General features: G+C 40.2%; 1 protein-coding gene across 5 annotated transcripts in view; it reads left to right on the top strand.

Moving 5' to 3' along the window:
* Nucleotides 1-12,359, top strand: part of pde10a (phosphodiesterase 10A) — a 52,695-nt gene that overhangs the window by 8,504 nt on the left and 31,832 nt on the right. The window contains exon 2 of one of the 5 annotated variants that reach the window (XM_018660102.2): nucleotides 10,078-10,431. The exons of 3 other annotated variants lie outside the window; for them this stretch is intronic. In XM_018660102.2, coding sequence (XP_018515618.1) covers nucleotides 10,368-10,431 — 64 coding nt within the window. In that variant the 5' untranslated portion in view covers nucleotides 10,078-10,367. Of the gene's footprint in view, nucleotides 1-9,991; nucleotides 10,432-12,359 lie in introns of those variants that run through there. One more of the 5 variants, XM_018660103.2, reaches the window with a different exon arrangement.

The following is a 12,359-nucleotide window of genomic DNA, read 5'->3' as shown; positions in this document are numbered from 1 at the left end:
ATCCCTAATGAATCAGTTCGTGTATAAATACATCTCAGGGCCAATCCTCAGAAATACAATTTAATACTATGTATTGATATAAGATAAACAGAATGTATAATATAATTCTGGACCAGTAGCTTTATTAGCAGTGCATCCTTTGATACTGACCGAAGAAAGACATTTGGGCATCAGACTCTATACTGCATTTATTTAAATACATAAACATTAGCTTGCTGTTGAACAGCTTGGTGTTACATAAGGTGCAAAGAAAAATGTATAGAAAACTGTGAAAATGTAAAAGTCTTTCTTCATTGTCAGCACTGTATTTTTTCAGAAATGTGAATTCAGAGTAAAATCTTTGACTGTGGTTTTACTTTGAAGGGAATAAAATACACGTCTGCTGGTGAGCTCATTTAAATGTCATTGAATGCTGCGGTATATGTGCGTAATGCACATAAATTACATTTTACTGTGTGTGTATGTGCGTGCATGTGTGTGACAAACGTTCAGGCAGGCATAATTTGTGCCAGCTCTGTGACGTAGAGGACATGAGGCCCAGGCGGGTGCTGTGAGTGGCAATAACAGCGTCTCCTGCTTGAGCCTGCCCCATCTCTGACTTCATTGGCTCCAGCTCTGACGCAGATACACCCACCACCCCCCCCTCTCCCTACCCCTGCACACTTCTTTCATCACATTTTTTTCACCTATTTAAATGTTTTTTGTTTTTTTTTTTGGATTCATGTGCTTTCTGCAGTTCCCTCCACTGCAGCGCTCCACACAGCTCCATATTACATATCTGCACCACCTGTCCATTGTGCGTTCTCTGAACGTGCCTTCTCTGTCTTCTCTCATGCATTGGCAGGAACCTTATCAACATTTCTTTCATTTATTTCTCGCCATATTATCCACATTAATCTCTTTCCTTTGAATTTAATTGTGCAGTTCGAGGTCTGAATCACAGTGAGCCACTGAGAGCATTAGAGGTGTTATATGGCCACATTAAATTTGTCAGCATGTGGTACACAGGCAGAAGACGTCTTCCACTGTTTCAGTCAAGTGCTGCATTGAAACTGTTGAAATGTGCAGTGAAATATGTTCATCATGGATCACATCATTACATTTTCTCCACCGACTGCACAAAGTGTTTTAGTTAAACGCAATCATGCAGTGAACACACTTTAAATAAACAAAATATTGGAGGGAGATAATGTATATTTTGTTGGCACTGTGTTAATAAAACAGATTAAATGTATCCCTACAGGTTACATTTGTCTCATTTACATTTTTTTGGGTTGACAAATTAACTTCTTAACAACTAAAACTATACTCAAAACTATACTTTATAATTTGGAGTGAAAGGAAATACACATAACATTTTTTGATAGTCTCTCCTTAATACAATAAAACCCAATAGCAGTAAATTCAAGGGCCAGAGCAAGTTTAGTATTAAAGAATTGTATTTTTACATTGTTCAAACCATTTAATGTGACACCATTTGGCCACAGTTGTAGCATAGTTGTACATAGATCTTCTCCACATTGTCTGCTAACAGTGTGTCTGATGCTCTGAATTTAGGCAGAGGAATTCTGGCAGTGTTCTAAATTTACAAACGCTTTATTTTGCAGTCAGAGTACGCTCTGCTGCTCGGACGGCTGCCTTACAAACCTACGTCGCTAGTGTTTGGATGCTATTTTTTTACTGTCCAGATTGACCTGCTTCAGGCTGCGGTGATGCACAAGAATACCCATCAGCTTCCAGTACTACAGTTTGTCCTGACCTCTGACCTCCACATAGATAAATGGGAAATGATATGATGAAACTTTCCCTGTAGGGATTAAATAATTAATTATTCAGAATAACATCTGCTGATAAAATGAAACATTCATCTTTATCTCAGATGTCATACTTCTGGTGCTGCACAGTATAGTAATTACCATGTCAGAGTTGTAAAATACTATGCATAAGTTCATCAGGCATTGTTGAATTACCACAGGAAATGCAAGAAATTAGGGCAGTGATGTATTGTGTGATGCTTTATGCTTTTATTTGCATTTTTCTACCTTTTCACACCTCCTTCCCCATTTGTGTCTGTTGTTGACTGTGGTGATCTAAAATTTCTTGTTCTAACCAGATTACTTCTCAAAACACAAATAATTACTGTTTAATACAACAATCAGTGAAAAAAGTAACACCTGCATACTGACCCCAAGCCACAAAAGTGTTTTTTTTTTTTTTTTTTTGTTTTTTTTGATAGATTTTGTGGTTTGGGGAGTGTGTTGTGTGTTGTTTTGCTTTTCAGTGGCCTCGCACCTGTATTAGATGTGCATATAATTATACCTCTTCACTTAACACCACAATTAGACCTACAATTGTATCCTATTTTCTGTGGCAGGAGTAATGCCACCTAACTCTTACTTGCACTTTTATTCAAGTAACTGGATAACAATTTGAATTATTAGGGATATTGTACATCCATGATAATAAATATATTTTGAATGACCAGTCTTGTAAATTGGAGCTCTATTTCCTGGTTTTATATAATTTCCATTTCCCTCAATTAGAATGTTCTCAAAGAGTAGTGTTGTGTATTTTCTTTGCCCTGCAGCTCTTGTTAATATCTAATATGTTAATGTGTGAAGTCCCATTAACTCCCGTTGTTGGTCTTTGAGGGTATAGCAGTTCACATGGAGCAGTTTCTTTTCACCAGACCACAACGTCAGTTTGTGAGGTCTGGCTGTGACTAGATAACTGTCAGTTTCAACTCAACGACCATCACCAACCAAACCGCTACAAAGGCCTGTGATACATAAGGATACGTTGAGTTTAGATTACAAATACCATACCGCAATGTCAAATTATTGTTTTTCAGTGTTTTGTTATAGCTTTTTTTAGAAAAATGTACATTGTGGCGGGGAAACTAATGAACACAGTGTAATCTGAATTATACTCTGGTATTTACAAATCAGGTTGCATTATCCAGTTAGTCAGTCTAGTCAGCCTTCATGTTGCCCACTGACCAGTCACAAAAGTTCATCTTACCTTGTCCTTAAACTCTGACAGATAGAGGGTAGTTTAGATGGAGGGTATCCTACTGTGCTGTTAGGGCAACACAGCTCCTAGCAAGAGGCTCGTGTCACTGTAGATGCTGTATGTGCAGAGGCCTGCTGCAAAGGAATCTGCAAAGGAGAGCAAGATTTGTTGTGTGTGTAAGGTAACTGCAGAGGAAGCAGAGCAGACAGCATAAGCCTATATCACATAATACACCATAATGGAAGAAGCAGGACTGAGTTTCATTTAATCAGCTCCACCCCAAATGAAAGTTGGGACCCTTATCCTCCTCAGGTTACTTGAGCATGCTGTTACTTTCAGTGAGTCCATAAAAGGCAACTTTCACCAGATCAGCCTGTTTCCTGTTGACAAGCCAGCACTGTGTCTCTTGCAGTAGGCAGCCAAAGAGCCAAGTTTTATTAGTGGACACTTGCCCTTGGGGACACAACATGTAATCCCTGCTGTGTAATCCACACAGTACTTTCACTGATGCGACAATGCTAAAAAAAAGTCACCCTATCTTTTATGGTTCCATTGCACTGGACTCTTAATTTCCTGTCACCACTTTTACCACATGGAAGGAAGTCCTCCAAGATACAGCCAAGTCAGTTAATGTGGAGGCCTCACAATGTGGCGTCAGGACTGCATATCCACGGAGAAGATGCTCACATGGACTCCCACCCAGAAGAGATGGCATCTCAGAGATGCAGCTAAACCTCATGGTCCTAATGGGGCAGTTCATCTGCAGCTGGACACACCAGCTTCTACAGAATGGATTATTTTGACTGCTGGAGCATCACATATAAATTCCTGAGTATTTAACTTGCACATTTGGATCTCATTGAGAACTTGGCCCCAGATTCAGCCTTACTGCAACAAGGAGGAAACCATCAAAGCTTCTGGTTGAACCCAAGAAGTGTTCCAGACCACAGAGGGCCATAAGGTTAGAGGTTAAGTTCAGTGACACCACTGAAAAGTCAAAGGCATCACAAATGTTAAACCTTTTGGATATGCCCAGGTGAGATCCCTTTGACTCATATGTCCTGGACTAGATGGAAAAACCAGGATAGTGGCTGTCCAGGTTACCTGACCAATGCTCCTTCCTCATCCCACTAGGTGATAAAGATCATGATCACACTTTTAATAATCCAACGCCCTCTGGATGGACTTTCTCACCAATTTCAACTGAAGAGGATGGTTGTATATGAAAGCCAAGCCTTTGATGCACTGTGGTGACATCATACCCATTTATGTGAACCCAGTTAACTTTATGAGGATTAATCTCAGAGGCATGTGTTGCTGAGAAAAACCTTCCCATCACTGCATCCATTCTTCCCTGTATTGTCCCTTTTGGTCGTGGTTGCCATTTTCTGTGAGAGACAACAGTGACAAAGGATTGATTTAGCTAACAAGCCACGAGCTAATGATGGAAATACTTCAGAGCATTGGCAGCACAAAAATAGTGAGCACGTAGATCTGACAAGTGTGAATAAGTGAGGTGAAACTCAAGCAGTATTCCTGAACATGAATACAACATACGCTGGTTATTGTTGTAATGGCTTTTTGTGTCACATCAACACATCAAATTAGACACAAGTATTTTTTTATATTTGTATAGGATCTCTTTTTTTTTAGAAGAAGAACACTAAGACCACAGCAACGCATAACTGTATTTGGTTACAGACAGACAAACAGTAACCATGTTATATAATTTGCCATAGACAATGTCATAAAAGGTGAGAGGAGGAGAACGAGAGAGAACAATAAGATTAATGGCCCTGATGTCCTAATGATGTCTTCGAAGAAGGAGACAAAAAAACAGAAGGAGGTTCAGAACATTGAGCGATAAACAAAGATGTCATCTTTTCTCCTGGGAGCGTGAGGATGTCTGAGCGAGCAACAAACCTTTCCTCTGGGTATGTCTAATATACTACAATCTGACAACAGTAACTCAAAATGGCAATTATTAAGATCACAGAGGGCAGGTAATGATGTGCTGTGATTTGTATTTCCATTAACCTAAATTATGCACCTATCTCACATTTGTCCTAATGGATCACAGTGCAATGACGTCCATTGACGTCACGTTTGAGATGATCCGCATTGCAGTCGCATGCAAATTTGTGCATGCCAGGCTTTGTGTAAATGTGGAGCTCCCTTTTTTTATTGTTGCATTTTCCAACAAATAAGAGTAAACAGAGGCAGTAATATGCTCACTGGTTGTTGAACTAGTTGCGAGCCAAGCTGTGAAGATGTGCATAACTCCCTCAGCCCCCCAGGGACCCTGTATTTTCATGGGCCTGCCTCTGACGTCAATGCTCCGGCTGTCCTGTGGATTGTCAGAACAGACTATTCAGCTGGGGGGAGGGGACTGGAAGTCTCTGTGGTGTGTGTCTGCGGCATGTGATGTGTGTGTGAGTGTGTGTGTGTGTGTTTTTGTGCCTACATAGATGTAAGTATGCTCCTGTGTGTAAATGTGTTCATGTTTGCGTGTGCTTGCATGTGATCTGTAAATGTTTCACTTACATCTGGGGCGTGTGTGTGTGTGTGTGTGCAGCGTGCAAAAAGCTTGTACAGTGCCTTGAATGAGAAATGTGCTTAAGTGGATGAGGTCTGTAATGTGGGGGTAGGGGGTAAAGCTGTGTGTGAACAAGCACACACATGTCTGAAGATGTGCAGCTCTTACGTTGGGAGACAGAGGCCGTAGTCATCAGGAGGATGTTTGCTAAAAACAGCCGAGAGGGGAGAACAGTTAAGCATGGCTGCCGACCACTTCACTCTTCAGTCAGCTGTTGATCCCCCAGCGGACAATAGTAAAGCTACTCTTTCACCAACAGCCATGAGAACCCATTGCATGTGACACACACCTCTCCTATAAAGACAGATGAGATTTCAGCTTCTTTCATCATCACCTTTTTGATTTCCATAAATTTCTCTCTAACGCACGTGCTATCCATTCACAGATGGATACAGGATTTGGTGGCAGGATAATGTTGACAGAGAAAAGAGTATGCAGTGCCTGTCCAAATTGATACAGATCAAGCTGGGGAGAGCCCTGGCAGACATTTTGAGGTTTTTTGGGTCTTGTGGTACTTAGCTCAGTTATTCCAACAGTGTCCAAATAAATTAAAAAGATACTATGACATAAATTTAGCCACAAAATCCATCTGTTGATCTATCTGTCTGCCTTGTGGCCCTCTATAAAATACAGCAAAATGCTGCTTGCATATTAATGCATCAGAAATAATAAAAACTGTTAATGCTTAATGTACACTTCAGTAACAACAGCGCAGGAATCTTACAGTATGTTACTACTACTTTTATTTAAATAAACAATGCAAATACTTCTTCCACCGCTGTCCAGGACAGAATCTTCGCTGGAGAAGCTGTACTGCTGTAATTTGTACTTACACAGAACATTACTGCAGTTAGAAATTAAAAGTAACTGGAAACTTATTTAACACAATCCTGAAATGTCAGGGTGAGAGTAGTGGTTTGGTAAACTAGTCCCACCAGAGACGCCAGGCAGCAACCAACAATGTGTCCCTAACAAAATGCAGCTCGCTTTGTGTACTTAAAATAGCACAGGAAACATCTGACAGCTCAAGATTTGCTGGGATCATTCTGTTGCCTTTGTGTTATTTTCCAACTGTTAATCTTAAGTACGACTCCTGTGTCTCATACATATAGAGACACATTCAAACAGAGTACACATATTTTTTTTTTTCTAATAGTTTTCATCACTTTGTTGGAGTAGCATAATAGAGTTGAGGTTTGCCAAGTAGACTAATTTTAAACACAGATATTGGTTTAATGTGACAGGTCAAGCTGGTCAGACACTTCCTGTTATGTAATAATTATGCGACTGCTCTGCCACTTTGTGGAGCCATGGATCAGAGAGGTTCACTGGTGGGTCACAGACAGAGTCGTGGCATCCCTTGTGATCTACCACATTTCCACATAAGTTCTTCATCCATAACCGTCACATAAGCTCATAAACCTCCAGTCACGAATTTTGCAGGAAACGTTTTAAAGCATTTGTTTTCTATCTAAATTTCCTTGCTTAAGCAACTTGAAGTGCAGGAAGGAAGTACAAAGGTGAGCCCTGAAGGAGCTGACAGAGCTCTGAGTGCGTAGTGAACTCCTGAACTTCTTCTTATTTGTTTTATTTTTATGTGTGTGTGTGTGTTACTTTTACAGTCTGCTTTATTCTTCCTTGTTAGTTTCATAATTCTGAATAAAATCTCATTAATTTTCAGAATATAAAAAACCATGAATATAGAGGTTTTTATGTATATTTTTCAGATCATTGCATCTATCCTAAAATTTAAAGACTGACAATTTGTTACATGTTACTTTCACCAAAATGGCAAATGTTTTTTTGTCTCTCACTTAAGCATCACCTGCAATCACCCTCCCATATTCCTGAGCACCAGAAAATATTAGATGAATAGATGTAACACACTTACACTTTAAAAGAATCAAAAGAGACACACACATGTTAAATTAACTATTTGATGTGTTACCTTAATTTGGCAAGTAAGCAAGTTGTTTCTACTTTTAAGGGCTTTTCTCATCAGGCTCAAATGGGAGGAAAGGTGACAGTGTGTGTCAGACAGAATCCATTATGTTATACGTGACCTCTGAATGGACCAGCTGCTCGAGAGTGTAGGAATGCCAGTGATTGATAGCGTGCATGCTGACGTAACCCACCGTAGCTCCCACACCTCTCTCTCTCTCTCTCTCTCTCTCTCTCTCTCTCTCTCTCTCTCTCTATCTATCTATCTCTCTATCTATCTCTCTCTCTCTCCCCCTCTCTAACTCTTGATATGATCAGTATGTAATGCTGTGACCATGAGGGAGCCTGACACACTTTATGCTGTATCATGTTGCCGACTCAGAGCTGTTTAGGTGCACTGTGAGCACTCATAACGTGAGCACACATCTACAATGGTAGCATAGGGAGCTCATTCTATTTGGGACTTACTGTGGGATCCTCACTTGAACAATTTACACAGAGAGAAAAACAAATCAGTTACAATTTACATACATGTTGATAATTGATGATATTTTTGTACATGTAATCTGAACTAGGATCTCTATGTACACTGTATATAGTGTGTGGTTTGTCGATTTATGATACAAAATTAGTTCCACGTCAGGATTGTTTTGCTCTACCAATGTACTGTAAATGAATTATGTGTCTCTTTTATACATGGTTATTCTTAGTGGAAAATATAAACATGAGTGGTGATGCATTCCTTGGCTTGTTTTAAGGCAAAAACTGTGCAGCGTGGCCTTAAAGACGTCAGATAAAACTCAAACTGATACAGGAAATCCTTTGACATTTTAACACTTGAACTATCTCATCTAACATTGGGGTAATTCTGTGGTTAATTGTGCCATTTTCTAATTTGAGCTTTGTAGAAGCCAGATGATTATTCATCATTCTTATAACTGTGCATCTGTCTGTTCAGCCTCCATTGTTGTTTTCTCCACATTGTCCTTCCCAGTCAGTGCAGAATGCAAAATGTTCTTCTGGTTGACCTGAATTTGAGGTTAATTTGATTATTTTTCATCATTATCACTATGGGACTGAATATTATTATTATTATAGGATTATAACTCTACTCCACTATTCTAGTGAGCACATCTAGTCTAAATATTTCAGTTTCACTGCAGCTGTGCAGTCTTTGCAGTGATTTACAGAGTTAGGCCTTTGCTGAAGGAATGTACTACATTGATTTATTTTATCATGCCCATTCAAGGCGATATTTACAATTATAATTTATGTAAATGTATGACTGAGTTGGCCTGGTGAAATAAATCAATTGAATACATTCCTTTTGTAAATGCAAGTCTCTGCAGATATTTGAAGTCAGGAGCTGAAATATCAACAGTGATTCGGGAAAAAGGCAAAAAGACAAATCTTATTTTACTTCAGACAAAAGAGTCTTACGTAAAGTCTCAAGCTAGATAAGACACTGACAGACCTTGGTATGATCAGTGTTGAGACTGTCTCTGTTTGCTCTCTCTCACTCTCACACACACGGACACACATTCTTTCTATTTTCTGTTCATTAAATAATCTTTTCTTATGCTGCACCACAATGAAAGTTTGTCTTTGAATGTTTGACGCTTATAGATTGTGTGCTTGACACCAGTAGTTATTCTCTTTCTGCCAGGCTTTAATGAAAGGCTGACCTGAATGAAGGTGCTTGTTGGACACAAGCCATTCATAAAATGTGGTTGAGTAAAACCCAACCTAACCCCGCAGACTGATTCCTGATTTTAACTCTCTCCGTCTGCTCAGTGTCTGGTCAGGGTCGTGCTCTGGCATCCCTAAAGCAGGGGAGAATCCAGTGTCTTGCTTAAGGGCACATCGGTAAGACAGCAAGCTGCTTTAACCCTCGGTTCCCAAAGCGCCGTGCTGCCCATTTTCGCTCAGTACACGCTAAAGTAGACGCTTCATCGCTTTCTCCTGCCATGCTGTAAATTCGGAGGTTGTCGCCGTCTCCTCCTTGACCACTGAGTCGTGGATCAGGAAACAGCAGCGTGTCTCTGGAGAGCGCTGGGCATAAGGCTCGGCCCCTTTTACGCAGCCAAATTCAGGAACAGGAACAGCAGCTCAGCAGCGTCAGGAGTGCGTTTCTCAGACGCGTCAAATGCGCAAAAACACCGGAAACAGTGATAATGTAACCTTCAAATTGAAATATATGTGTAGGTAAAAGTTTGCTGGATTTTGTTGATTATATTGGTAATCGATATATTTTCTTAGCGGTCGACACACAAGCACCCTGACGTGTTGATTCGTGCCTTCGTGAATGTTTAAAGTATTGCTTCACGTCGAACAAATATTTACATTATGGAACTTCTTGGAAAAATCTATAGCTTTTATTCTGAAAATTAGAGAGGAAGTCGTGCCTGATTGTTGTGGCTGACTTGACATTGGTGCGCTCTTGTCTCTCCCTCTCTCCCCGTGTGTGTATGTGTGTGTGTTTACTCCCATTTCTCTGTGTCTATGCGTCGTCGTCTCTGCTCCTCCAGTCTGTTGCTGCACATCCACAGCGGAGCCACCACGCCGAGGAGGCGGACCGACTGTAGCTACACCTCGGCCAGCGGTGCTGGGTTATAGCGCTGGTGGAGGGGGGGTGGGGGCAGTACACTGCTCTTCTTGCCCTTCCTAAACCGTGCACAGCCTCAAGCATTGAGGACACCATCATCACCCCAACGTGTCCTGGAATAGTTTTGCGTTTTTGCCCAGACGCACCAAGTTGCAGCTGCAGAGGCGCACTTTTCTCCGTGGCTCCTCTCTCCTTTTGCGCTCACAATCCGACATGGAAGATGGTCCGTCTTCAACAAGCTGTTTCAGAAGGTTAACGGACTGTTTCCTGGGTGCAAGTAGGTATTTTTCAATAACAATTGTAAAGTGTAAGAGAAAAATTATAGCTGAAATTTACGCAAAGATTTAGACCGCTTCGACTTTTCAGTTAAAGGGGAGTGAATCGCAAAAACATGGACATATTTTGGATGTATTATTTCTGCTGGTACTGCAGGCGGACGCTATTTTCCCGTTTGTCTACTCAACTTTATGAATGACCGATTGATAGCTGATCTAGATGGGTGGGAACTTCGTTGGATGGGGACCAGGCAGGACTGCAATTCGTAAAATCTAGCGCGCGTCTCACCGGTCTTTTTCAATTTTTGATAAAATGCTGAGCGGAATTGTGGATCCCGTCTCGGATTTGAGCAGGTCCGGTCTGTCACGGAGGGGGCAGTCAGCAGTGCTACAATAAGACATGGAATCAAAAAGCGAAGCGAAGTCTGAACTAGAGTTATAGAAAGTGTAAATACTGGCTATTCTTCAAGAAAAATATTCGTACAGAAAATTGAGTTCAGGGTTAAAATGAAATTATAATCCCCCATAAACTCTTAGAACTATTAATATTCATATAAGACTCATAGTATCCGTGGGTTTCTTATTCCATGCCTGTGATGAATATTTAGTGTCCTACTAAAATTCATTCTAGCTTTTATCTCAACTGTTGTGCGCATTTTTCAGCTCAATGATAATAAACATCAAATGCAAATATGCTCAAAATTGAACATAATGTATATTAGAAATACACTTTAATATTTTGAGATTTTTTTTGCAAGCATTAAAAAATATGCAAAATAATTAGTAAATGCACTTGTAATTTCATGGCACAAATATTAGATCCCCCTATAAAATACTAACATTTCCTTTGCATGTGCTACTCATGTGCTACTGCATTTACAGTGCTTGTTGCATATTTTAGAAGTTTAACTGGTGTTGTATCTTTGTGATTTTGCTGTGGGACCTTCTAACTCAGGACTTTATCATTTCTGTGTTTCCATAATTTATTCTGTCTGTGTGCCACATGAATAATTCTGTCAGTGGCTCCAGTTGTTTCAGTGGCACCTCAAGTGACCTTTAGTGGCAACCCTGTAATAACAAGTTAGCAGTTTGGGGCCTGGGATACAGAGTGATGCCAAAGTACGCACATAGCAGTAAACTGCAGTCATGGAATGTATTATTGAGGTACAGTGTGTAGGTATCCTGCCCTCATGCTGACCAAAAAAGGACAAGAATTTCAGATTTCACAAAGCCTTCCACAATTCCAATTTACAAAACAGCAGTAGATGTGGGTGGCTGTCAGAGTCAAATACTTTAAAGTAACATCTGCTGGAGGATGAGCTGGAACATTCATCTTTCTTTTACTATTTGTTTGATATTATAAACAAACCATTCGCAAATATGTGAGAGAAAGCTTATCACTGACTGTCCTGTTCACTTCTGTCGTAGTCGTGTGTTTGTGTGAGTATCATAGCCCCTTTTTTTCCAAATGTTGTACAGCTGTCAATTAATCTGGGTTAAACGTAGGATTAACTTGACACACTGTGCCTTCTCACTGCGTGTTTCCCTCTGATTGGTTTGGAATCAGGGAATAATTTGATTATATTTTATCCAAGGCTTTTTGACAGTGATAAAAACACACAAATGCATGCATTTCTGAACCAGAATACAAGTCATATGCTCTGTATGTTTTTACAGCACTGTTTACTTAGACTGCTTTCTACAAATATTAGACATGTGATAGATCACTTTTAATGTAACCATTAGTGAGTAAAGGAGGGCTTTTTCTGTGGTAAAAAGCGCTGTTTTGTTTTCCAGCAACTGATGGTATGTTTATCCTCCCATCATTGTTTGTCCTTTCTGTAATGGGACTGGTTGCTGGACTGTCCGGTAAAACCAATGTTCCCCTGAGAGACAGACTCTAATTTCTAAAGACAACATGTTGGCTCAT

This window comes from Lates calcarifer, linkage group LG16_LG22 (assembly GCF_001640805.2).
Source record: "Lates calcarifer isolate ASB-BC8 linkage group LG16_LG22, TLL_Latcal_v3, whole genome shotgun sequence".
Lineage (NCBI taxonomy): Eukaryota > Metazoa > Chordata > Actinopteri > Centropomidae > Lates > Lates calcarifer.
This window is presented reverse-complemented; position numbering and strand designations above follow the sequence as displayed.